The 27,762-nt window shown below is 42.3% G+C and overlaps 1 protein-coding gene across 2 annotated transcripts in view; it reads right to left on the bottom strand.

Moving 5' to 3' along the window:
• Positions 1 to 10,788: 10,788 nt before the first annotated feature.
• The window catches only part of GRIA3 (glutamate ionotropic receptor AMPA type subunit 3), a 287,656-nt gene continuing 270,682 nt past the window's right edge, over positions 10,789 to 27,762 (bottom strand). Inside the window, exons 15-16 of one of the 2 annotated variants that reach the window (XM_059910318.1) lie at positions 16,466 to 16,713; positions 10,789 to 11,050 (exon numbers count right to left, since the gene is read on the bottom strand). In XM_059910318.1, the coding sequence (XP_059766301.1) occupies positions 16,468 to 16,713 (246 nt within the window). In that variant the 3' untranslated portion in view covers positions 10,789 to 11,050; positions 16,466 to 16,467. Of the gene's footprint in view, positions 11,051 to 16,465; positions 16,714 to 19,387; positions 19,432 to 27,762 lie in introns of those variants that run through there. The other variant, XM_059910320.1, reaches the window with a different exon arrangement.

The following is a 27,762-nucleotide window of genomic DNA, read 5'->3' as shown; positions in this document are numbered from 1 at the left end:
TCAGAATCCAGTCTCATAGGTACTCGCCTGACTCCTGCCGGCACGTGCTGGTGAGGTCTTCCAGTCCCTTTCCTTCCCTATTAGGTCCAGCTTCTTCGTGGAAGGATAATGCTGCTTATAGACCTATGGCTTTATGGGCGACAGACCTCTGTATTGTCTCTCATACAGAGGAAGCACTAGCTGATTTTCGGGAAGAGTGGGTCACTTCTACCGGCTGAGAAGTTTTAGAGAAGACTGGAGAGTCAAAACCTTCAGGAGCATCCACTTAGACGTCCCCATCCCATGTGTCAGTGTGCTGAGTTTTCACACCTAGGACCTTGACTTCAGCAGAACATACCTGTCTCAGCTGAGCATTCAACGATCCTGGAAGTTCAGTCACCTTAATGATTGAATCCTGGGTTAGATCTTTGCTTTTTTACGCTCCCCATTGCTTGAAATGGGAGCTTCTTTGTAAGCTGGAGACTGTTGGCTTCTCATGTATGGTTTTTAATTGTTATTGGCCCTCAGCTTTTTATTATCTGTTTTTAGGGCATCAAGGTCACTTAATAATAAGCACCGAATTCTATTTTCTTTATATTTATAATCTCCCATAGATTTCAAATGACTGATCATTCCCAGCTAGTGCCTCCTCTCCACTGGCACGTTTTTCCAAAATACCACAGGTGAAAGCTTAATAATTCAGTCACCTGGTAGTAGGGGCTGTCTGTGTAAAAACTCCCACCAGGAAGATGGTCCTCATTACCAGTCAAGTGGTGAGGGATCTGGTCCCCAAGCCCCATCTATGGCCTGCTTTCGTGGACCACTTGTGTTATCGTGATAATGTTACAGGTTGGACTCTCAGAGAAGCAGGTGCCGAGAAGAGTTAAGAGTGCAAAAGCTTTATTCGGTGTATGGTCAGGCCACTCAAGATGGCTGTTCTCTTGCTGTCTGTACTTCCCCTGCTTGACCAGTGCCTGCTTCGCCTTCACCCTCCTCACATGAACGTGCTTGCCCCTTGCCCCAGCTAGTGATTGTTCTAATATTTAGACCAGAATGACTCCACCTGCTAGTTTATTAAAGGGAAACACCTGCCCTTGTGATGGTTATTAACCTGAGGGACTGTGAGGGGCATACCCTAGCTGCTGGTTTCCCTGGTAACTGATGAGCCAAGCTGACGTCAATTTCCCCTATAAATGGTTGCCTCCCTCTCCGCTGAGTGGTGAAGATGGTTGCTGCGGCCTGTCTGCGGTACACAGTAAGGGTGTCGTTCCAGGACTTTTTGCTTCAGACATGTAAGATTTCCCCTGTCCAACAAACCATGGATGTCTCTGTTGCTGTCCCCAGGCTCTTCGGTTTCAGGCTGGGCAACCACAAGGCTTGCAGGCCTGTGGGGTGCAGCCCAACATTAGGGAATAATGCCCGTGAAGGGATAGGGACAAAGAAGCAGGATTGAACAGGGGGAGCCAGCAGACTGTGATGTGAATCTGACAAAGCCTCTGCCAGCCCAAGGCAAGAAAAGTCCTATATTGGGTGCAAATAACTAGGCTCTTGTACTACTGCTTTGCTTGGTTATTAGTTGGGGATTACCCTGAGACAGTGTGACTTTGATTATCACCACTTTGCTCTGTCATTGGCTGTGGGCTGCCCCAACAAGAGTGTGACCTCAGTGCAAAAGCCCAGGCAGATTCTGAAGATGTTAACGGCTGGAGGCTGTCAGCTACCTATGAGGAGTCAGATGGCAGTAAGTCCTTTCTTGAAGAAGATATGAGGGGTGCGTAACTATGGTCTGCTAATGGACTAGCCTAATACCATTGTGTATGAGCGAAATTTATTTGTTTGGATTAAAATTTATATTGCCCACCCACTGTCCAGTGGCTGAGTCTCACAAAGGAGATTAGATTTGCACATCTGAGTGTCCTGTGAGTGAATGTATGACCTTCATAGAGTGCAGTAGCTTGGGACATTGGCCAGGGAGGGCACCCATAGTGGTGGTGATGACGACTAGCGCAGGAGATACGCCACATCCAGAGGAACCTGAGGACTTGGCTGCCTGTCTGGTGGGGGATGAGGTAAGGCTTATTTTGGGAGAAGAGAGACATTGAAAAGATGGCAGGCTGTGGGAAACTGCCTTGGCTAACTGATTATGTGGAGGGTCGACCTCTTTGGACAGAAAACTTGTGCATTTTTTCATTTTCTTTTTAAAAAAATTTTTATTGGAGTATAGTTGATTACAATGTTGTGTTAGTTTCTGCTGTACAGCAAAGTGAATCACTTATACATATACATATATCCACTCTTTTTTAGATTCTTTTCCCATATAGGCCATTACAGAGTATTGAGTAGAGTTCCCTGTGCTATACAGTCGATCTTTATTAGTTATCTATTTTATATATAGTAGTGTGTATATGTCAATCCCAATCTCCCAATTTATCCCTCCACCCTCTTTCCCCTCTTGGTTACCGTAAGTTTGTTTTCTACATCTGTGACTCTATTTCTGTTTTGTAAATCAGTTCATTTGTACCATTTTTTAGATTCCACATATAAGCAATATCATATGATATTTGTATTTCTCTGACTTCCTTCACTCAGTATGACAATCTCTACGTCCATCCATGTTGCTGCAAATGACATTATTTTGTTCTTTTTTTTTATGGCTGAGTACAGTATAAAGTGGCATCTCTTCTCTCTTCTCAACACTACTTCCTAAGTTATGCCTCTGGGTTTTTTTTTCCACTCGCACATTTCATTCATTTGTTCATTCATTCATTTGTTCAACAGACACAACTCTGTTTCAGTTATGGAAATGATTAAGAGAGAATCTGCCCATGGTCTAGCAGGGAAGACACTATATTGGCTTGGCCAAAAAGTTCATTCGGGTTTTCTGTAAGATGTTACAGAATATATCTGTGTGTGTGTGTGTGTGTATATATATATATATATATATATATATATATATATATATATATACACACACACACACTGTATATATATATACAAATATATCAGTGTAGTGCTGTGAAAGAGGCAAGCACTACTGAGATGGGACAACAGAGGTAGGGTCTCTAACCCAATCCTGAGGGGAGAGGCCAGTCGGGGAAGGCTTCGCAGAGGAAAGGATGCCAATTTAGTCTTTTTTAAAATAATTAATTAATTAATTTATTTATTTTTGGCTGTGTTGGGTCTTTGTTTCTGTGCAAGGGCTTTCTCTAGTTGCGGCAAGCGGGGGCCACTCTTCATCGCGGTGCACGGGCCTCTCACTATCGCGGCCTCTCTTGCTGTGGAGCATAGGCTCCAGACACGCGGGCTCAGTAGTTGTGGCTCACGGGCCCAGTTGCTCCGCGGCATGTGAGATCTTCCCAGACCAGGGCTCGAACCCGTGTCCCCTGCATTGGCAGGTGGATTCTCAACCACTGCACCACCAGGGAAGCCCGCCAATTTAGTCTTAAAGACAAGAGTATGAGTTAGTCAAGCATAAAAGTGAAGGGAAGGAAATTCCAGGAAGATGGAGAAGCATGGTCAAAAACATGGACTCATGAAAACACGTGGCAAAGCCAGAAATTAAGTAGTTGAATATGACTGGGTCTTAGTGGATATTTGTGATGAAGTGGAGAATGGAGGTGAAGAGGTGGTAAACAATAAGACTGGAGAAATGGGCAGGAGGCAGATCATGAAGGGCTTTTTAAATGATAAACTAAGGTAATTTACTCTTACGCCATAGGGCAATAGGGACCCACTGATGCTGAGGAGTGATGAGATCAGAAAAATCATTCTGGCTGCAGTGCAGAGGGTGAATTAAAGGGATTAAAAACTAGAAAAAGGACGAAAAACTAAAAACTAGAAAAAGGAGGAAAAACTAAAAACTAAGAGGCTATTGCATTAAGCCATCTAGAAAGTGTTTCAAGCTCAAACTAAGGTAGAGATTCATAGAAGTAGATGGATTTCAGAGAGATCGAGGGAGTAGAGTCATTAGGACTTGGCTGAGGGTAAGGATGAGGGAAGGAGCAGACAAGGTTGATTACTAGGTTTCTGGATTGGGTGACTAGGCTTCTGGTGGTGATTGATCCCCTGTCCTACTGTCTTCTCTGTGTGGCCCAACCCTCTGTGGTGATGGTGAGAGTAAAGGAAAGAAATCAAAAGAATGGGCTGCTTACAATGCTCTGAACACTTACACAAGTACACAGATTTGGTTTTCTGTAAACTGAATACATCCGCCCATTCTTTGCCTGTTCTTTCTCTGATTCCATCCAGGTTCCGCCTAGCATCTCCCTCAGGGTGATCAGAATCATCTCATATTATGTTTCAGGGAGTGGTTTGGGTAGCTTGTTCCTAGTTTGCATATTCCTTCTTTGGTGATAATACTAGTTGGTTTGCACTCATGTGGAAGAAAACCATGTTATGACTCTGGGATCCAAAAAGATGAGAAGAGTCATACACTTTTCACTACATCTTACAGCTGTACAAGCTGACGTTAAACTAACTCATCTGTTTTTTTGTTGTCATTTGTGCTGTGGGTTCTATTTTTGAGTGCAAGCCTACTTTTTTTCTCGGATTGTCACATCTACCAATTTTAAAGTTTATTAGATTTATTCTTATATTCTATTTTACTCTACATCAATGTGGTTTTAAATCAAGATACAGACTCTTGGAGGGATCTCTGGTTTAGCCGTGGGTTGAGGGTAAGAGCAGAGACGATAGTTTCTGTGTTGGAAATGTTGAGTTTGTGCATATGGGATAATCCAAGTGAGGAGGTACACTAGACATTTGAATATACTGGTTTGGAGCTCAGGAGAGCATTTTGAGCTGGAAATGAAGACTTGGGAGACCTAATATAGGTGGAAATGGAAACCATAGGATGGTACCCAGGGAGAACGTACATTGTGAAAAGAGAGGAAGGAACACAGTAGAACATTGACATTAAGAGAAAGAGGGGAGCAGGAAGCAGAAGTGAAATTAGCTGCAGGGTAGGAGGAAAACCAGGAAAGAGTGAAGTCACAGAAGTCAAAGGAATAGAGACTTCCAAGATGGGAGAGGTTAATACCACCAAATTCTGAAAAGAGATCAAATAAGATAATGACTAACAAGTAGGGTAAAGTAGGAGTTAGCAAGCTTTTTCTGCAAAGAGCAGGTAAGTAAATATTTTGGACATGGTGGGCAATACTCTTGTAACTACTCGATCTGCCATTGGAGGGTAAAAGCAGTCTCAGATAGTATGTAAATGAATGGATGTGGCTATGTTCTAATAAAACTTAATTCACAAAACAAGTGGTGAGCCAAATTTGTCCTATGGGCCACAGTTTGCCATCCCTTACAATAAGTTAGGGTTACAGTTTATTGATGACCTTGGCAAGAGCAGTTCCTATAGAGTGGTCGGGCAGAAGCCATAGTACCATCATTAAGGAAGAGGTGATGGGGTGTAGCAAGCTTTTCTGAAGCTATACTATAATTGGGGGAAAATGTGGGCCTTAGAGGGCTTTACCAGGTTTAGAGAGGGTTTCCCGTCTTTCAAGAAAACTAGCAATCTCATGGGGGAGGACTGCAGTGTTTGGAAATATTTGTAAAATTGTTTCACCCTGTCAGCCTTGCGTTCAAGCTCCTTGAGAGCTGCCACCAGAGCTTTAATTGACTTGTTCAGGCTTAATGAATATTTATTAAGAAAAATTTAAATCAACCATTTTGCTACAGGATTGAAGCTCAGTGAAACCACTGCAGGGATAATTTTGCCAAAGCTGCTGTCACGGGGAGAAGATTATTTTTGAGGCTGTCATTGCAGGTTCTTTTACACTTTTATAGCTAGGGCATCGTGAGTCAGTAAATAAGCAAATACCTCCTGCTTGGAGGGTGGGCAGTTTGGCAGGAAAGTGGTCATTCTGAGGTTTTCAACAGCTAGAGGCTAATAGGGGCCAGTGTGACTCCTTAGTTCAAAAGGCTCACAGCTTCTGAGGCACAAAGAGAAATTCAGTTAGATTCTACCTGATTACATTAGGAAGTGCAAATCCAGGTGAAGGGGCAGAGGGAAAGTCTTCATTTGGGGCTCTTTCTAGTTCTTTCTCTGAGCACAGGATCGGGCATGGATGGACGTAGATTCTTTCTAGTCATCATCTACCTTGCTGCAGAGACTGCAAGCCCTTGAGGTCAGGAGCCTGGAGAGGAGAGGAAGAGAGTGTAGGCTCTCCCCCAACCGTCTTGTCCAGGTGATGTTTGGTTACAAGGACAACAATGGCCGTCAAAGCACTTGAGTATCCTGTCTATTCAAATGGTTTGTGAACTCTCAAGTGTTGAGGATGCTAAGAAAGTGGCGGTAGGCTGGGACAATGGCAGACACTCCTAATACCGTCCTCCATCCTGTCCTAACAACAGTGCCCTCCCAGGGAGCCTTCTGAGAAAGTCCAGTTGCACCATCTTCACTGAATATAAATGGTTTGTCCATGATCCTTAGTCTTAGATGTAAGGGAAGTCTCCTAGCAACCTCATTCTTTCACATTCAGGCCTGGAGGCAAGTTTCATTAATTCTCAGTGCCACCAACCACTCTCTTCCAAGACCTTGCCTTTTTTTAACATAAATTTATTTATTTATTTATTTATTTTTGGCTGCATTAGGTCTTTGTTTCTACACACGGGCTTTCTTTAGTTGTGTTGAGCAGGGGCTACTCTTCATTGTGGTGCACGGGCCTCTCATCGCGGTGGCCTCTCTTGTTGTGGAGCATGGGCTCTAGGTGCACAGGCTTCAGTAGTTGTGGCACGTGGGCTCAGTAGTTGTGGCATGTGGACTCAGTAGTTGCGGCTCGCGGGCTCTAGAGTGCAGGCTCAGTAGTTGTGGTGCACGGGCTTAGTTGCTCCGCAGCATGTGGGATCTTCCCAGACAAGGGCTCAAACCCGTGTCCCCTGCATTGGCAGGTGGATTCTTAACCACTACGCCACCAGGGAAGCCCGACCTTGCCTTTTCTTTAGTCTAGATCGATAGGGGTGATACTGTTAAGTCCTCCCAGTAACCCCAGATTCAAAAGAAATTTCCTGATGGGACGTTAAGTTCTGTGTGTTCCCACAACTGAATGCAGATATATTGTTGCTGAGTTTTATATCTGCCAAGTGATCTGATGATAAACAGATGCCCAGGAAGCCCAGTCCAATAGGGTGAGGATACGAGGGGAGGGGTATGGCCATGAGTAGCTGGACAGCTGGCTCAGATTTTGAAAGTAAACTCTCCAACTGATAATAGGCTTTGGTGGTTTATGACCCTATGAGACAACATGTCAGTGCATCTTCTGCTTCACTGAGTCTGGACTCTGAGGAATAATGGTTTTGCTTCTTGCTTCTCCATTTGTTCTCATCCTCTTCTATGTTCATCTTCCCAAGTCACAGTTGGCCCTTTCTCACCACCCAATACCAGGAAGGTGATTTATAGGACCATTTCTTCCACGATCCTACCAAGGTTTCCTTAACTACATTTGCCCTTCCTGTTTGGAGACTGTCTTATAGACAGAGTGTGATCAGATGTGAGTGTTAACAGGGCAGGAAAACCAATGCAGAGACCAAGAGGCATTCTCCTCTTGTGCACAGGGGGAGTGTGACATCTGAAGGTCAAAGACTTTTTGGCAGACCTGGTTGGCGAGTCTGATCCTATGTGTAAGCAAGATATATAGCTACCTATGGTCTAACTTGAGAAAGACTGAAAGCACCTCTTGCTTCTCCCTTCCTCCCAGGAGAAAAACACTCAAAGCCCACTTAAACCCAAGTTGTGCTTCACTATCGTCTGCCACAGCACCTGAGATGAACTTCTCCTTTGAGGAAAGGAACTGGAGTTCCTGTTAAAATAGAAATCTGTTATTTTGTAAGATTTGGAGACATTTGGTACTTGAACTGATTTCAGCAGCCATCAAGGGGACCACTGCTGTAATCTATTCACTGAATCTGCTCCCTAGAGAATCATTCTCTTCTGGGGGACTGCTACAGGTGTCCCAATCAAAGAAAAGGAAAGCAGTTGAAGAGTTATAAAGTGTGAGTGTTTCACCAGATACATGGCATTTCAGAGGACAGTGAAAATGATAGTAATATGCTGAAGCCTACAGGCCAAATTGACTGCATCGTGTTTATATCAGCCTACACTTCCTAATCTTCTGAGAGTTTTCCTTTCCCGCTCCTATCTTTCTCTCACCAAGGCCTTGTGTTCCTTGCTCCCTAACTCCCTAACCCCAGATATCTGCATCTTCCTAGCATCTCAGCTGCACTCTTCTTCCTTTCTGGTTTAGTTTCAAATTATCCCCTCTCTTTCTCCTATCATTACCCCCTGTTTTCTTTGGTGATCATCATCTAAAACTGGTCTGTATTTAAACACTTGCTTTATTTGTTGGATAAAACTATATTCCATGTTCAGTATATATAATTCAGATTAGATCATTAGCCTTTTGTTTCTCTCTCAGAAACATTCTAAGATCAAGTATAATCCTAAATTCAGGATTTCTTTCTCCGCTCTAGATCAGTGGCCCTGGGTGGAATAAAGATTTTCCACTGGGACATTAGGTTATTATCAGTAATGAAGGCAGCAGCACAGAATGGAGCCAATTAACTAAGAGGACTAGGACACATACTTGTAATGACATGGGAAAGCAATTAGAAGTGTTTTTGAAGATCATCAATCCTGAGTTTGGGCACTTCCTCAGGAGGCCAGATCTGGCAATGGGAGGATGGGAGATCAGGGTTAGGGTCAAGGCAAATGTCTGAGGAGAGGGTCCCAAGGGGTGGAAGAGATGATCACTGGTGGTGATCCTGCAGTTGGGGTGGGGAGAGGCATAATCCTTTGTGAAGATCGCCAGTAACGTGACTGTACATCATTGGTAAGGCTTCTGGTGGGAAGTAAATTGGTGACTAATAACTTCCTGGCACCTGCATCCAAGGGAAGTTTAAAGAGTCAAAGCCCAGAAACAATTCTTTCTTTACAATTTTATTTACAAAATGTATTAAAACTTTGTACAATACCTCATGGCAATGAGGCTCCGTAATTTATGCCCACACATGCAATTTACGCTTTTACGGCCATTAGTTTGCTTGGCAATGTTTCTGTTCACTGAAGTACAGCTTTAACAGCAAAAAGAAAATAATTGGAAAAAAAAATCTTCAAGTGACTACCGCCAAACTCCCGTAGCTTGAAGTTAGTAGCAGAAATCTGAAGCAATCAATGTTTCTTTAAACATGCAAGTTTTTAAAAAATAACAAACCAGTTTACCCGCCTCTTCATTCCTAGTGAAGTTTCCTCTCTGAAAAATTGATTTGAGTCAACTAACATCCACTTCTCTTTAAACAGTGCCTATGAGAAGTTTGTGTGTAGGTTGGTTAGCTTTCCGCGCTGGGACATCATAGCATTCAGAAGTTGAAAAATCACAGTTTCGTGAAAACAAAACAAAAACACAACAGCTTTCCCTTTTTGTTCAATATCATTTAAAATTTGACAGGTGAGTCGTTTGCTTATGACACAATTTTTGGAATGAAAGTTTATATTACACTTCTCCGGAAACATTTCGTTGGAAATGAGACTTGTACCTTTCTTTTCTGAAGACGAGCGAATGTGCAGCAAGTCAACTAAAGCATCTAAGGGTCACACTTGGGAAATGAATTTGAGCTCCCAGTTTTTACTGTCTGGAAACTTCCCAATGCACGTCACTGATGAGAGCAAACTACTGAAATACAGAAAGCATACGTCGTTATATCGGAGGTAATTAGTGAGCGGAGACTATTTCCTCTGACTGTTCTGATGATGCCAATGGCAGGTACGCAGTTAGTTACTTGATAGCCCGTGGAGCAGTGGAGCGATCTTCGGAGTCAGCAGAGAGACTGCTCCAAGCATGGACCTGGGAATGATGCTGAGGCCCTCGGTTTAGCAGTAGGTTTGGGAATGCATTTTAGTCTTTGCAAACTAGAAAAGGACACATGCAGTCTGACGGAGAGCCATGGGCAATCACAGGCAACAGCTGGTAAGACAGACCTAGCAAGAGTAAAAGTCAGATGAGAACTGTGGTCTGAACCCACTGGCCCGCCTTGCAACGCGGTCCTGTCCCCGTGGTGTACGCTTGAAAGGCATACTTAGCAGAGAAAGCGGAGCTAAACACAGTGTTGTTTCTGAGAGAGATATTCTAAACACATTGGGGAGTCTCGGCAGCATTTCCCTCACCTCAATGCTAAATACTCAGCTATCTTGACTTAAAATGCACACTGAAGCAAGAAAAACAGATCTGTGAGCTGAAATTCCAGGCTTCTCAGAAAGCCCTGGGATCCGTTTTTAGGAAAGCACCGAGAGGTATGCCTAATAGTGCCCGTCCCTTGCTACACACAAGTCAATTTTGAAAGCTATGTGAATCCCTTCATCGAGTGGGAAGTTAGCAAAGCATTTTCACAAAACCATTTCAAAACACAGAAGTCACTGTTCAGTCCCTTTTCCAAAGTGTTTCAATTTTCTTAAGTGTTGCATTTACATTCTAAAGATATACACGTTTCAGCAAAGTTGAAAGGAAATAGGGTGCACAGAACATCACCACCAACAGGAAATACCAAAAACATCTGGTCAGCAGATCCTAGAAGAAATGCCAGTCTGTCCTCCCAGACAGGGAGTCAGATTTTTTTTTTAAATCAGGAGGAATTAATTATTTTAGCTAAGATGGGCCGATTTGCTGAATTGGAATTTTAAATTTGTCTGTGTGTGTGTGTGTGTGTTAAAGAACATGGTGTTTGTATACTGTGCAGTGGTATCAAAGAATGGCTTTTGTTGAATTGACTTTTTTAAAATAAGATTAGTTTTCGCATACTGGAATCTTGCATGTCCATTTTTTTGTTGATTTTATTTTAATTTTTTCAAGCAAAGCAAAAAGATTTCAATGATGATTTGCATTGTCGCGAGTCTCAGAGTATTCCATAAGGCACTGAAGGAAAAAAAAAATCAGTTTTTCCTATTGAAAGGTCATTGCACCATCAGCAATATTCGTGTCATGCCCGACACCAAGGAGAGTGAAATCTGGCTCAGGATCCTTGAAGCAGCCACGTTTTCGGTGATTCCTCTGGTCACTTGCCTCCAGTGGGAAGGGATCTGCAAAGGCAAGGGGGAAATTTAAATTTGAATGGGCTTTCTATTGGGAATCGAAGTTTACTATGGCTCAGTCTATCCTGGACAAAAACCACGGCTGTTTTCTTACACTGGCATCTGTGAGGCTGCACCCTGCTTGACTGGCTTTAGCCAACAGGTCTGTTTAAATTCTTTCACTTGAAGCAAATGCTTTGCAATAGGTTAAATTAGGTTCATTTTTTTTTTTTTTTTTTACTATGCATTGTACCAAGGAATACACGGGCATTGCATGAAGTCTAACTCAAAAAGCGTTAATCACTTAGGGTGTAGGTATACTAGAAAGGCTTTGTGGCATTTCAATATAGATACTCAGGACAATGACACTGTAGAATGTATTCTGATGGCAGAACCTGTGACAGAGGACTGTTTACCTAGGACAGAGTGGAAGCAGTGTTCTATGGCTTGCTCAATTGAAATCCATTTGACTGTGAGAAGAAATTTTGCTGCTCATTGCCAGAAAGGCGGCAGCTTGTTTCTCTCCATATCTACAACCTTAGTTATTAAAGTCAGAGAATAGCACATGGACTGTAAAGAGACAGCACATTCCAGGAAGAGGCCAGAACAGTGATACCCACGAAGGGGACTGGCTTCCATGGGGGTATTTGCCCTGATATTATGGGCCTGATTGAGACGTTGATGCTGCCCTCCTTTTGGAGGCATTAACTAGTGCAGGGAGTTCATTTGCCCCCAACTCTGAAAACTTACGGCCACTTTCATGCCTCCTTTTCAAGCTCCATCCTCTCCATCCTTTCCCTCTACACTAGTGGGACCCTTCTTTTTCTCATGAGCTAACACTGAATTTTATCCCAAAGGAATGACATGATCATTATCTACCACTGGCCCTGGAATAAAAGTATCTGTAAGAAGAATGTCAAAGATGCATCTGAAGGCCAAAAGCCCCAAAGAAGCAGAATAAGACTGACATGGAAGTGGGTAAACGGCTTCCTTGGAATCCCTACGGTCCAGAGTCATATCTATCTCAGAAGTTTGGGGAAAGCTTATGTCTATGACAGAAAGATCAACGCTCTTCTCTCTCTGTTGGCCATGGGATGTCATTTCCCACCTGCATAACTTTGGGAAAGCCACCTAATCTCTCAATGCCTCTGTTTCCTGTTTTTAAATGGGGGTAGATGAAATATTACCACTGGAGGAAAGGTCCTCTGGGGACAAGGAACATCACCATCTCAGTTATCTAGAATATGTTTTCCACTTAACATAAGATGAACTCTTTAAAGCAGGAACACTTCCCCAACAAGAATGTCTATGGCTGCAGAAGGAAAATCGATTCTTTTGAAACGGGCGGCATGAACAAAGTTAATATTTTCTAGGAACACTAAACAGAACTGTATTAGAGGAAAAATGGAAATCTTTTTCCTTAACCTCAGGCATTTTGAGGTCTTGAAATTAAGAAGGATTTCAAAAATATTGAAGAAACCAAAGAAGTCAGAAGTAGTTCTGAACAGCAATGAGGAAATGGGAAAGAATTTCTTAAAACAATGAGCAGAGTCAGCCTTAGGGTGCAGTGAATCTGGAACGCTTGATGGTTGGTCACCTGCCCAGGCATCCTGGGGGCCCCACTTCCAGTGGGTGGTCAGTAACCCAAACAGGTGGCAGGTCATCAAGAGGCCGTCTGCTCCCCAGTGGGCGCTGGATCTGAGGCGTGTGTTCCCACAATGAGTCCAATAACCCGGACTCGACTCTCAGTCATGGCAAATGAGCGATGACCCCCTTCTCTTTCAAGGATGTCTTTTTGTTAACCAGATTCCACCTAGATCATATTTTTGCAGCTGATTTGCACTTGAGTCATTCTTCCTGAAGAATTACTGGTACCATAAACTCCTAAGGCTGGCTCTGATAATAGCAATAAAAGTAAAATCTCAGGGTGCTTCTCCATCTCTGCGCCCCTGAATAGACCCTGACAGATCTAGGCCAACTCAGAGAACTGGAAACCTAATAACTAGGTAACAAGTCAGAAGTCACTAGGAGATATTCCAGAACTTCTTGGGAAATAAAAGATGAATGAACGAAGACCAACATTCCCCTAACGTTACATCACCACACTGGCTGAGGCCAGCAGAGAGGTTTCTATTTCCTGCTCAGCCTGCTTTGTGCCTCGACTGACACATGTCAGGTCTTTTCTGGCATCCTCTGAGGTTTTCCTCCTTGTCTTTCCCTCCATGACCTACATATTTACACATATATCCATCCTTCCTAAGGGCACCATTGATGATCTCTTGGCATCATTTATTAAACAGACATTTGCTCTTTAGGTGTCCCTGCTCAGAAAGGAGAAGTGAAGCCATGTAGAGCAGAATATATCCCACATTCTCTCAGATCAATCGTACTACACCATGGATTCCTATATCTTTCAGGCCCAGAACAATATCCATAGTACAAATGCTTATCCCAACCCTTCTAGGATCACCATATGGAGGAATCAACTTGGTCATTAATTCATGAGGCCATTTTTTCTTCTTTTCCACTATGGGCAAACTCAGCACCCTCACGCCACTCTGTCCACATTTCTCTCTTCATAAGAAAGAATCCAACGTGGCTCCAAACTACCTATTTTAGGTATTTCCTGAAATCAAATTGAAAAATAAATTGGACAGTTCTTTTGAAATATATCAACATTTTTAGTTTTAGTTTTTTTTTTTTAATAAGCAGTTTCTACTTTCACAGGGGGAAAAAAATGGCCTTCTTATCCTAAAACTGTCTTCATATGTAACACTGGCCATCACTAAGATGACATTGAACTTTGCAGTGGCTTGTTTGCAGAGGCTTTCCCCAGGTTTTCATCCTAGGGATGACTGCCAGGGTGCTAGCTAACTGGGCTGTAACCACGTTGGCATCGATGTTTATTCGAGTGTGATTTTTGCCTCAGTTAGCCCGAATTTTGCTTCACAAAATGGATCAGCCAAGATGATGAAAGGAAAGCCAGAGTACCAGAAGTTGTGGCAAGTTAATTTTTTATGCTCTTCCTCCAGGTTTAATGTTCTGGGCCTCCACTTCAGGACTGTAGCATTCTGCCCAAATTGCTGACCCCAGTTTGGTCTCCCTCTCTCCCTCTCTCCCTCTCTCCCCCTCTCCCCTCCTCTATGTCTGTCTGTCTTTTTCTCACTCTCCTTCCCTTTCTCCCTCCCCCCTTCCTTCAATTCCTTAAGTTACATCCTCTGAGACAACTTTCCCTAGAATCTTACTACTCCCTGGACCAGCATCAACACGAGCTGTGAGCTTGTGAGAACTGTAGAACCTCAGGCCCCATCCCAGAGCAGCTGCCTCAGGACCTGCATTTTTATAAGATCCCCGGGTGATTCACATGCACATTGCCAGTAGGGAAGCACTGCTCTGGGCCTTTACTGAGAGACTGAGGCTATAGGAGTTGGGGAGCAGGGACACAGATTCTCAGATGGAATGGCTGATAATAAAGAGGGTCTGGAGGCTGTGTGACCCTAAGCCCTGTTACAGAAAGCTTCCTTTTGGGGAACGTAGGAGCGATTGAATATACACCCTCATGTCAAATGCATGAGAAGGGGGGCAAATGGAGGCTTGGTGAAGTCTCTCAGGACATTTTTGTAAAGAAGTGAGACACAGACTTAGGATCTGCTCTCCATTTGACAGGATCCCACTGGGGTTTCAAGGTTTCTGGAGAACACCGGGCCGTGCGTAGAGAGCGGTGGCATGGTTTAGTGAAGAATGCAGCTATAGGAGGAAGAAGAGCTGGGTTCTAGTCAGAACTGCCACTGCCTAGTTGTGTGGCCTTGAGCAAGTCATTTGATGTGGCTGGCACTTTGTTACCTGAAAGGGCAAAGATTTTCTGCCCCATTACCTCAACTGAGGCAATAGATGTGAGAGCACTTGGAAAACTGATATGCAGATTTCAGGTGTATTATTTCTTTGGATGCCAATATCTCAGAATTTGGGATAAGTAAGCTAGGCTGAAATCACCCATGTACTCTCTTATGAGAAAGCAAATTACATGCCCCCAATTGTAATGGGCCTATATAACCTACTCAAGAGTAAAATATTTTAAGCACACTGGAACATGAAATGCTTGCATGCAAACAATGCTAATTGCAGATGAATCCATGTATTGTCCATTCAACAATGCAATGGGAACACTTTGTTAGTGGGTTAGTCGGTGGCAAAAGGCTGCAGCCTGCAGCAGGAAAGAACAACCAGCAACTTCATCAAACAAGATACTGCCTTCCATGGTGAGGACAAATGATTTATGTGGATGAAATATTATTTAAAAATTGGCCGAATTTAGATCCGCACCATGAAATATAAGGAGGTCAAAACACAAATGCATTTGTAGAAATTCAAACACATGGACATTGACTCAAGAGGTCAAAAATCTACCTAAAATAAGGGCTACGACGTTGCTAATTGTTCTGTTCACTTCGGATAGGTGTGTTACTGATGACAGATGCACTTGAAGGTAACAAAACTATTTTCTCTTAAACACTTGCAGAATGGAGATGTTATCCTAACTCAAGCTTGCCTTTGAACATGTCTGAGTTATTGGTGAGTTTTGGCTATAGCTGCCAGAATCAAGGTGGCATCAGTCAGGTTCATTTAAGTATGAATTTGGGAACAGCCAGCAGCAGGGAACCTAGACTGTCCTTTGGGAGACACTTACCTCAATGAACATCAGTTCCAAGAAAGGGACAACAAAGGAACTCAAAGATTAAAGAAATTGTCTCAGGCTTATACTTAAGAGATCCACCACACCCCTATAGAAGCACTACCTTTCTCAAGGTAGCAGCTCCCCATTTGCAGTCCTCATTTTAACATCAGTTCCAGAGAGCTGCTTTCTCTAGAGTTTCACTGTCCAATATGGTAGTCACCAGCCACATGTGACTATTGAACACTTGATATGTGGCTAGTGTGAATTGAGATGGGCCATAAGTATAAAAGACACCCCTGATTTCTAAGAATTAGTATGAAGAAAAGAACGTAAAACACCTCATTCACTTCTTACATTGATAACAAGTTGAAATGATAATACTTCGAATATACTGGGATAAATGAAATATATCATTAAATTAATTTTGCTTGTGTTACTTTAGAAAATGGCTAGAAGAGCACTTAAAATTACACACGTGGTTCACATGTGGCTTGCAAATATTCCCACTGAACAGTGCTGCTCTAGAGAATTTTTTTTCCTTTTGGGTCGCAGACCACAATTTAATTACAACTATGCTATTAGGAAAGCACCACTGTCTGACAAGAAAGCACAACCATTATTTTCAAAGAATCAAATGGTTGCAAAGAATAGACAATTCTTGAAACAATAAACCAAACCGAAAGACAACAAGAAAAAGAGATTGACATACAGTAGCATAAGCTGATTAGTTTACTAGACCTTAACCGTACCCCTAGATCTTAACACTCTCTGTTCCATACACGTTGTAGCCTTCTCTGTATGTAGCGTAATTTTGAGTGTTGGTGGCAGGAGCAGGCTTAAAGTTTTGGGTGTTCTTTGTGAGTTTCATACGTTTGGACTCTGCCCGTGATTTGTAACAGAATTCTATCAAAGCCACCATCATGGCCAGCCCCAGACCTCCGACAAGTATATAGAAAACGCCTGCCACATTGCTCAGGCTCAGAGCGCTGGTCTTGTCCTAAGAGAAATGAACAAGGCGGTTAGTTCTTGGGGAAAACAAAGACAAGGGGACATTATAATGCATTGCAACAGTATACGATAGTTCTAAGTTGTAAAATAGCTAAACATTGATGTAAGTGCTATGACTCAACTCTGGCAACTGGCTGATGTTTCACAATGGCCAGCAAGACGGTAGATTGTGCTTCTGTTGACAGCTGTGATCCTCCCCTAAATGTTCTTTTAGTTTGACTCCTTAAATCCATTAGTACCTCAAGATGGTGTCAACAACTAAATAAAACAGCACTCGGCCATGGGAGCAAAAGTGGAAACACAAGCACAATTTATTCCTCTGCCAGCTTCGATCAACACCATTTGCCAGAGTTGAGCTGTACATCATCTCTGTCAATGTAACACTCTTTTCATTTGGGAACTTGAAGCACTCTTTCCCCTCTCTGCCCCGCAACACCCCTTTCTCCCTTGTTCTTGTCAACAACTGGTCTTTAAGATGCCAGGTGAGAATGTTAGAGGTTCCTGATATTCATATCTGGGGAGTTACTTCACAAGGGTTTGTTTTAAAAGGATTAACTCTCCCCTTTCACGCAGTGGCTGAGAAATTGCTCCTTTGGGGCCTGGCTGCTAAGGCCTCATCCTCAGCGCAGCAAGTCTTTGTGCTGCGGGAACAAGGGCGCAGCACAAAGAATTGGCTCTGTTCCCTCTTCCTGAGAGTTTAAGGAAACTATCAGGAGGACCCGCTGGGTCCTGAATTGGCTCCATACAAATCAGAAAACTTTTCCAGGAGGCTGATGATTAAAAAAAAAAAAATCCAGCTCATTTTTAGCTTTTACTCCAGGGAATGTAGAGAATAATTAGGAAAAAAACCCAAAACAAAACACACTCCTGTACTCATCTGCTGTCTATTTAAAATGGGGGGAAAATCGAGGAAGCCGGTCAGTGACTTTCAGGTCAAACTGCAAATCTGACTAAGCTATCTGCCTGTATGAAAAAGCAGAAACTGAACTGCTGAACAACAGAAAGAAACAAGTTGGTGCCTTGAGCCCTACCTTGAGGTAGGACACAGCAAGGGCCAGGAGCCTTTCTTTGAAAAAAATAAAATAAAGTAGCATTTTGTAGTCTTTTTAGAGGGAATGTAACCATTTTGCTGCTGAATACAACGGAATGGAATACCCAAATTGTTAAGCCGGTGAATTGAGCATCTTATTCAAATGATAGCACAGTGACCAGATGACGGCCATGGCTGACACTCAACACTGTGCCTCAGCCAGTCCTGGTATCATGTAAAGAGTTAAATGTAAAGACAGTATGGCCATGTCCTGATTCTGTTTTCATAGGAGCCAGTCCTGCACTTGTTTACCTTAATAAAAAGGCCAATTGGAATTAAGTCGTATCGTCGGGAAGGGGGGTAGGGACATGCCTCATGTCTACAACAACCTTGCAAATAGTCACTCTTCTAGGATGAGTGACAGTTAGCTAGACAAGTGGTAAGAATGTCTATAACTTATGAAACAATGGATCATCTCCTTAAGGAGGCAGGCGAAGCTATCTGCAAGGATGTTCCACAGTCCATTAGGAAGCGGACCAATTTCTGGTAACCTGCCCTCTCCCATTAGATTTTTATATGTATGTGGTTTTTGATGGGAGGAAAAAGTGTCCTTTACATCACCCATGTAAGTCGTAGCAACAAAGTTTCAAGTTCCATGTATTTAAGTTTCAAAGAATTCCCTGCTGTGGGATGTAGAAAACCAGTAGCAAAATGGTTCACTGCACAAGGAAAATGAGTGGCATTTCATGAAATGAATTAACTGATACCACAATATTAGTTCAAAAAAAGGAAAGGCAAAAATTGAAACTAAAAAAGAACTTTCTTAGGGGAGCAAAGGGGGGCAGGAAGGAGGCGGGGAAGAGTGTTTCATGCTTATCAATGTGATGTTATCCTGAGAAGGTATACCCTTAAGGAGCATGCGACTGAATTTTAAAAGTATTACGTACAGAGATTCAAATGACACCTTTGGAAGAGAGAAGTGTGACAGACTTAATGAGATTCGAGATCCAAATAGATGCTGAACTCAATACGACAGCAGCTGAGAGGAGGCTGGCTAATCATTCTGCTTACAGAGACCAGTCTTTGTTATTTATTTCTTTGACTGTTTTCAGGTGGGATCGACATAATATATTCATAACCAAAGGCATTTACAACTACAAAGTCTCTGACACTGTAAGAGGTTAAGAAAAAGTACTGTCACAACTGGATCATTTTTTGTTTTTTGGGTTGTTGTTGTTGTTCTATTTTCTCTTTGAACTTTCGAAATGTGAAATACAGTAAAACCCCCTTATAACACAGCTCGTGATTTTACTGCTTTGGGAACATGGTGGGTCAGATTGAGTTCCCTAATCATAAGGATAGCTCGCGGGAGTCGATGATTGATGTGACATGGCAGGCCTCTGAGACTGGTGTTTGCCTTATTCCCTCATCGCTGGTGTTATAAAGGGGTCCCACTGTGTCAGGGAGTGTCTGTTGGGAAGGAAAGCCGTTTTAGGGTAGAAAATAAACAGTGGTTCAAAATGTGATTGCTAATCAGTACAAAAAGACCTTCAGCGACTGACCTTACTCCCGGAGTCCTTGGCTCCACATTCCCCCTTATCGTACCACCATTTGTTTTTCAGCTTGTCTAAGATGCCTTGTTCACTGAGTTTCAATACTGCAAGGTTTACAGGCGTTCTTCACGTGGGAAATAACATAAATAACATTATATTATGTTATTTTATGTTATTCAAGCTTCAAACTACTTTAAAACTATAGAAAGCGATAAAGCAGGGGGCCCTGGCCACAGAGTAATTTTAGACACTGCAGGCAACCTGAGCATTACCTTATAAAAATTAACACTACAGCAACGCTATATTTACCAGGGCCTGCCCATATCGCTTTGAGTAATCGGCACACACTGTTAAATAATGAGGATAGAAAAAAGGCACTCCTCAGATAGGCTGTGTGGGGTGAGGAGGGTCTCCCCTCAAGTGACAATTGTCGGCGGCAGCTTGCAGTAGCTTTGTGACGGAGGTGTGTTAGGTTTGATCTAACTGGGTGTCTTGTTGTACTTCCAGACAGAAAGCAAGTTTTATGGAGGAGTGGGGAAGGGAACGGGACCAGAAGGGGAGGCGTTTCCACATGTGGAGACAAAAGGATGAATCCGAACAGAATAGAAGATAGATTCTACGTGAATAACATGCCTTCTGATTAGTTGTCCTTTATTATACATATCTGTTGCCCAGCTGAAAATGATCTCAGAAAGAACCGTACTACATACATGTCTTCACAAACTGAATTCTTATGCACATACTTGTCTTAGTATTAAAGTTATAACGTGGACCTCTGAGTTTTGGATAAGAGTACTTTCAACAATGGGAGAACTGGTCTATGGATTGTTTTTGAGTTACTGATCAGCTGTCTCTCTGATATGGTCATATGTCTGTGGGCGACTCAGATCACCAAAAGGTGAACTAGATTGTTTAAAAATGGATTATTAATATGGCATGCCCTAAAATGGCAAGCTGACTGTCCCTATGGGTAGCGCTGTGGAGGAAGTTTAGATAAGCTGTTCTAGTGAGATGAGACTTCCTCAGCTAAGAGGCTAATAAGTCCCCAGGAGGCCAGCCCACTGTTCCCTCGTCCTCCACCTCTTAAAGTGTGAGGACTTCATTCAGAGCCACTGGGCAAACGCAGGATACCCTACTGGTTCTAGGATAACGATTTTCTCTCTTAGAAATTTCTTCAGCTGTAAAATGGGAATAATGACCTGTACTCTGTCTTCTTTCTAGAGCTAATGAATCTTAAATAAAGTATCTCTAATAACTTTGGATTAAAAATGCATTATTTACAGAGGGTGGCATATTTCTATTATGAGGCAATAAACTACTGTGTGTTCAGATTCACATGAACAATATTGCCAATACTAGTGCATGTTTTTCTGAATGCCACCAATTTACCAGGAGGAAAACAGATATATTTATGTAACTATGAACATTCCATAGACTTTCTGAGCTTATTTTGGGTAACTTGGACCCACTAACATATCCAGTCATTGACAAGACTTCTATTGTCACGGAGATCTGGCCTCGATCAGACCAAGTCCCCAAAGCCTATTTCCTTTCTTCTCCCCTTTGCTGTTGAGAGCAGAAGGGCCATCTCATCTTGAGAATTCTGAGAAACATATCATCATTTAAAAATAATAGGCAATTTCAGAGTACTTGGGATTTGAAAAACTGTAAACCTTTAGTGTCACAGAGGTGACACTTTCTTGGTTAGCGCAGAGCTTGGCAGCCAGAATGTCTGCATTTTGTTCCTCACCAGGAAACTGAGGTCCTTTTATACTTTAAACAATTCCTTCAATCAATGCTCAGAAGCTGAGGCTTCTCAAATGCTAGCCAGACTTGCTTGGAATATAAAGCAAAGCAACAAAAGATACTCAAATAAAAATTTGAGCCTCTTTAGGATATTACTGGCAGTGAAAGTTAAGTCTTAGACTTTTAAAGGACAGACAGGCCATCTATGGCCCTGAGATCAGTGTTGGAACTGCCTTCTCCCCTAATCCCCACTGTCTGGCCTCCTTCTCTCTCCTTTCCCCCTATTGTTTTTTACTTTATCACCACCACCTTTCCTCCAGTGCTGTGCCTTAAGCTACGCACTGGGACCCAGGCTCAGGATTATGACAGTTGGCTTAAGTTGCAGGGGAGATGCTTTCCAATGGCATATGGGTGACTGATTCCATCAGGACCTCAGGAAAAATTACAAAGCATTTTTTCTTCCTTTCTGTGCTTCCTCTTTTCTTACTGTAAAGGGCCTAGTGTCTTCACGCTGCTCTCTAAGCCCTTACCAGGCCCTGACCTCCCTCAAGCTACTATACTCTTCAAATTACTTCATTCTATTTCTTTAGTACTAGATCTCAGGAACAGAGCAGTCTGATTAAAGGCACTCACACTAAGGTCCAAATAGAGACCTCTCCTTAGAGATCCTGGGTTTTAAAAAATTTGTCAACCCTTAAGTGAGCTAGGTTGATGAAAGTGTGACATGTTAGTTTAGAACAATGGTTCTCAAAGTGTGGTCCAAGGACCCCTGGAGGATCCCTGAAAACTTTTCATCATAGGGTCTGTGAGGTCAAAACTATTTTTGTAATAATACTAAGGCATTCTTTGTCTTTCTTACTCTTATTCCCTCGTGATGTACAGTGGAGTTTCCTGGAGGCTACATGACATGTAATATCACAACACATTGAATGAAGAAGCAGAAATGAGAATCCTATTCTCTTATATTAAGCCAGACATTAAAGCTATTTGCAAAAATAGGAGAATGCCGCTCCTCACTAATTTTTTAAAGAAGTTATTTTTCATAAAAAGTATGTTATTTATGTTAATATACATTGGGTTTATTATTTTTAAGTGAGTTAATACATTATTTTAAAATTCTTCAGTTTTAATTTCTGATATGTTAAGTGTTAACAGACTTAATACATATGAACAAAATCTTTTGGGGGTTCCCTATAACTTTTAAGTGTGTAAAAGGGTCCTGGGATAAAAAGGTTTGAGAAGTACTGGTTTTAGAGGAGGGTAGACTTTTCCCCTGCTGGGGCCTCGTCTGGGCTGCCACCCTCCACTCTTGCCAAAACCCAGGCTGAGCATTTAAGCATCAGGTCAGCAATTTAGCATCCTACTTTTCTGACAAATGGCCTACTCCTGCCTTAGGCCATCAAGTGGCTCCCACAGAACAGTTGGTAGATGCTGTCTACTCCCATGGCCTCCACAGTTACAGTGGAGGTTACCTTAGAGCAATGGTTCTCAATCGGGGGTCATTTTGTCCTCCAGGGGACATTGGACAATGTCTAGAGTCATTTTTCACTGTCACAACTGGGAGGGTGGGGAATGCTACAGGCATCTAGTGGGTAGAGGCCAGGGATGCTGTTAAACACCCTACTAGGCCCAGGGCGGCCCTCCACAACAAAGCCCCAGATGTCAACAGTACCGAGGCTGAGAAACCCTGCCTTAGAGCGTCCAGACCTCGTCTGTTGCCCCAGGGCTTTAGAGAAATCTGACAAATGATATAACCTTAGAAGTTTAGTCTTTGATTGGAAAAAAAAAAATCACAGGGCTTAAGGAACCTGGCAGGGAAACAATGTGCGTTTGGGAACTTCTAAATAAAAATGAAGGAGAAAAACAAACATTTTAAGAGGTAGCACAGCCAAGGAGCATAAAAGCTGTAATCAGAAATCACAGATAATACCACTTAACAAGGTTAGGATAGCTGCCAAGAAAAGAAAGTACTTTAAAGGCCAAATCTCCTAGAATTGTATGTTGCTGCGGGGTGGAATAAATTCCCAAGATGGCAGAGAAAAACTGCTTTTATCCACATAATTTCTCTCTTACTGTACCTTACTGGATGTATTGCCAAACTCAATTCAAATCAACCAAATGTATTGACACCCTCCTCCCAACACACACACACACACACACACACACACACACACGCACACACACACACACACAATTTGGTATTTTAAAGGAAGTGGAATTAGGTGGACATCTGGTTATTTTAAATGTCACTTTCCTCATGATGCCATTTTTGCTCCTCACCCAATATTTTCTCTCCCTCCTTCCTCTTCTACCTTGCCTTATTATTTGGGCCCAGGTCTTGTGTCTCCCTCTAGGCTGTGTTTCTCAAGGGGAGGGACCATGACTTATGTATTTGTATTCCCCACTTAGAATAGTTCTCTCAATAAATACTTGATTAGAAAACTCTCTTTTAGCATTTCGTTTTTCAGCCTAGTACTTCACACATAATAAAATTATTATTATTATTGGTCAAGTTTAATAATCACTTTAAGAAGGTAGATTTATGGTCTCTATAAGTAAAGAAATCGAGGCACAGATAGGTTAAGTAATCTGCTCAAAACTGTACAGCAAATTATGGGGCAGGCCAGAAGGCAAATTAACATGCATCCAACTCTGTACTGTACATTCTCCAATGGAACACACAAAAAAGGGGTAGCAGTCCTCATTGCTTTCGTTCTTAGGGCTTGGATGTTCATAATGAATTTTTTCTTTAGGGATCACCATTCTCCAACTAACTATCAGCCTAGCAAGGGCATATCTAGCAGCTGGGGCCTTTCACTGTGATGCAGCAATATGTCTCCAGGGGAATGTTTCAGAGCAATTACTGCAGGCCCTTAACTGGTACCTGAGAGAATTATAAGTCAGAAATATTTACTGTACTCACTTCAGTAGAGAAAAGAAAGAATTAAACAAAGTAGGTCAGATTCCTATCATGGAAATTAGGCAGGCATTCTCCCCTCTGAAGGGCTTGCTATGGACGTTTTGCTGAGTAGAGCCCTCGTAAGACAAAAACACAGGTTGGCAAGCTTAGGGAGAGAACAGGAGGGCTTTGTGATTAATTTCAGGGGGTCTGGGAACATCCCCCTGTCCACAAATATTTTCCTCACTGGTACCTGAAATTCCATCATGAGAATTTCACACCTTTAAGTTTGAGCAGCATTCCTTGTTAAAATACAAAGCTTCCTGAGAAATGGGAAAGGAAGCAAAGAGTAACTATTTCCAAACTCCAAATCTTTGTTCCATTTCGTTTAAAAAATGTTCAGGGGGGAAAGGGTGTAAACTTCTCCTATGTAAAGGGTGTAAATTGCACCCATGCCATAAAAATGTATATGGATTGTTGATCAGATGGAGAGGATGACAGCGAATGTGAACTAGATAGTCAGTTAACAGTATGTGAAGGTAGCACAGACCTGTGGCAGGATGACTATTCCTGAGTGCTGGCAACAGTCACGGAGTAGCATCTATTTTTTTTTTTAATTGGGATAGTAATGTAATTCATAATGCCTTGAAACTGAGTTCTATTTTTGCAGAAAACATAACTGACTGATACAAATTTCTACTTATCTCTGCCATCCACACCTGGCAACAACTCAGCGCCAAAGCACCGTGCTCATTAATCCAGGGCATCCAGCCCCGGGTGGCGGTTGTCTAGGTTCCCAGCTCGTTCCTGGGAGCTATGAACCAGCCATTGCAAAGTTCAATGTCATCTTAGTGATGGCCAGTGTTACATATGAAGACAATTTAGGCTAAGAAGACCATTTTTTTCCCCCTGTGAAAGTAGAAACTGCTTATTAAAAAAAAAAAAACTAAAACTGAAAATGTTGATATATTTCAAAAGAACTGTCCAATTTATTTTTCAATTTGATTTCGGCAAATACCTAAAATAGGTAGTTTGGAGCCAAGTTGGATTCTTTCTTATGAAGAGAGAAATGTGGACAGAGTGGCGTGAGGGTGCTGAGTTTGCCCATAGTGGAAAAGAAGAAAAAATGGCCTCGTGAATTAATGACCAAGTTGATTCCTCCATATAGTGATCCTAGAAGGGTTGGGATAAGCATTTGTACTATGGATATTGTTCTGGGCCTGAAAAATATAGGAATCCATGGTGTAGTACGATTGATCTGAGAGAATGTGGGATATATTCTGCTCTACATGGCTTCACTTCTCCTTTCTGAGCAGGGACACCTAAAGAGCAAATGTCTGTTTAATAAATGATGCCAAGAGATCATCAATGGTGCCCTTAGGAGGGATGGATATATGTGTAAATATGTAGGTCATGGAGGGAAAGACAAGGAGATCACAGAGAAGTAAAAGAAATATGCGAGCAAGGATGGTGTATTTGCATAGTTAATTAGAAACTTGCTCTAAGAACACAATATCTGAATGATGATAACAGAAACTTATCACAGGCTAAGCTTGAAGCCCATCCCTCATGCTGTGCTTCATCCGAAGCTCACTCTAAGTTACTGCATTTGTTTCTTGGTACCTAGTGATTTTTTTTGAACAACTTCTAAAAATTATCTTCGGCCCAGCGGAGGGAGAAAAGCCATCTTTCACTGGCTTTTCTACTGAAGATATTTCAGGTTTTCATGGTGACAAGTCACCTTTCCGAATTGCTCACTTGCTTCCCTAGCCTTTTCAGGCAGGAAGGCAGTTACAGACGTCTCTGCCCAGGCAGGGCTTGATTTATTAAGTTGAAGCCAATTGATAACCAAGCAAGAGAAGATTCTTTGTTGGATGAAAGGATTTATTCTACAGTCCTTTATATTCTTTTCCATAGGTTACCTTCGGATATGTGTAGTAAAGGGATTTACCTCTCCATACAGTAGCTGCTGGAGGCTGTGGAAGTTCAAAATATGCCCTAGACTACATTAGTACCTGGACCCCTTTAAAGAAGCTTTATCGATTTCTTTTCACGGGGGTTTCTGGATGCAGCATTCTAGGAGAATGAAGGTTTAAGTTATTTTAATCTTTCTACCCTTGGATCAGCCTGAGCTTTCTCCACAACCTGGGAGCAGGCACATATGACTGCTGGCAATACTGGACTCTGGCCACCCAAGTGACCCTCATTCCACAGGGGCAGCTACAATGATTTGCAGAGTTGTGCAGTGCTTAGCTGCTAGACGCTTCCTCTGAGACAGTATTTATATCATGTACTTCACAAATGTAGCTCAAACCTATTTAACTCCTTGCTAATGAGATCATAATTTAGTATAAGTGCAAAGAGCAAATTCAATAATGCATGCATATAACATTAGGAGTTGAAAGCTGTGAGTTATTTTTACTGAGGGCCCAACAATGCTAGTGATTGAAACCTATTGATGAGCATCTGTGCTAGAGAAGCAGCCCCCAAAGTCACCTGGAGATATGTGGATAAAGCCAGGGCATTTCCAAATGATAACCTCTCAAATTCAAAGTGATAGATCCCTTGATTACACAAGTTGTGAGTTTCACTGATGGATTTCTGCCAAACTGGGCCTTTGTCCAATCTCTCCCTCTAGAACAGGAAACCTAAACCATTATGGGTTGTGGACTGTCTCACATAACCCAATTTGTCTGGGAAGACTTCTTACTCAATTTGTCCCTGACAGGGAGAAGGGGCTCAGGGAAGATGCTAAGCTTCTGGCGAAGCCAGTTTTGTTTAAGATGTGGCCACAGATAATTTCCCAAGTACATAATTCATATGATTCACTTGAAAACTCTGTTTTGAGATCCATTAAAAATTCAAACTATCACATTTCGTTGGGTTTTATCACATACAAGGGTATTTTCTTTAGTTCATCCCAATGGTACTGAGAAAGAGAGGCATAGATTGAGAAGGACTGAAACCGATCTTTACCAGAAACTCACATGACAAATGTTTCTGAAGACATCTAGTTCATTCTCCTGATTCTAGGCAAAATATTCATTGAGAGTTTAACCTGATGGGTGCCAGCATCCTATTTTCCCCCCAATAGCCCTCCGTTGACCATGACCCATAGAAAAATAATCAGTCTTAGCTTACACTCCAATAGATTGCAACAAATGGGGGTCTATATATCAGATCTGAAAGCTGACTTCTGGTTGCTGCTCCAGGGTACATGCCACCCTCTTCCAGCTCGCATGCTAGCATCCACTTCTCTGCATTTCCAGCAGTGATGCTAGACAAGACACACTAGCAGAGTCAGTCTCTCCCTCTCTCTCTCTCTTTTTTTTAATGTAACATATGCTATTGTCTTAGGTCTACATTTTGAGAAATATTTGCTTCAAAGCCAGATGAAAGTAAGCTTTATGGTGAATCTAGCACTTGGACCACACTTTTGCCACCTTTGACAAATGGAGATTTGCCTCATGTGCCAAGGGCCAGATGCTATACCGCTCTCTAGGAAGTCAAAAGAGAATGGATTTCAGTTGTTCTCCATAAAAGAAATCTGCCCCCACCCTGTTCCACCAACCTCAATTCCCACCCTCATCGAATGTATTTCAATCATTTCAAATCTTTCGTGTTTCTTTTCCATGGCTGTCCTACCTTTCGGAGAGTGCAGTTCTATAATCTTCTTTCCAAATGAAAGGAAACCAAATGATTTGGTCTTAGAGGGGCAGAAAGGGCATAGACATGTACCATTTAACTGTGCACTGCAGCGGTGTCTTTCTTCTTGGCAATTGTTCAACAGCATTCTTACCTTCAGGCTTT

This window comes from Balaenoptera ricei, chromosome X (genome assembly GCF_028023285.1).
Source record: "Balaenoptera ricei isolate mBalRic1 chromosome X, mBalRic1.hap2, whole genome shotgun sequence".
Lineage (NCBI taxonomy): Eukaryota > Metazoa > Chordata > Mammalia > Artiodactyla > Balaenopteridae > Balaenoptera > Balaenoptera ricei.
The sequence above is the reverse complement of the archived record's forward strand: the minus strand, read 5'-3'. Positions and strand labels throughout refer to the sequence as shown.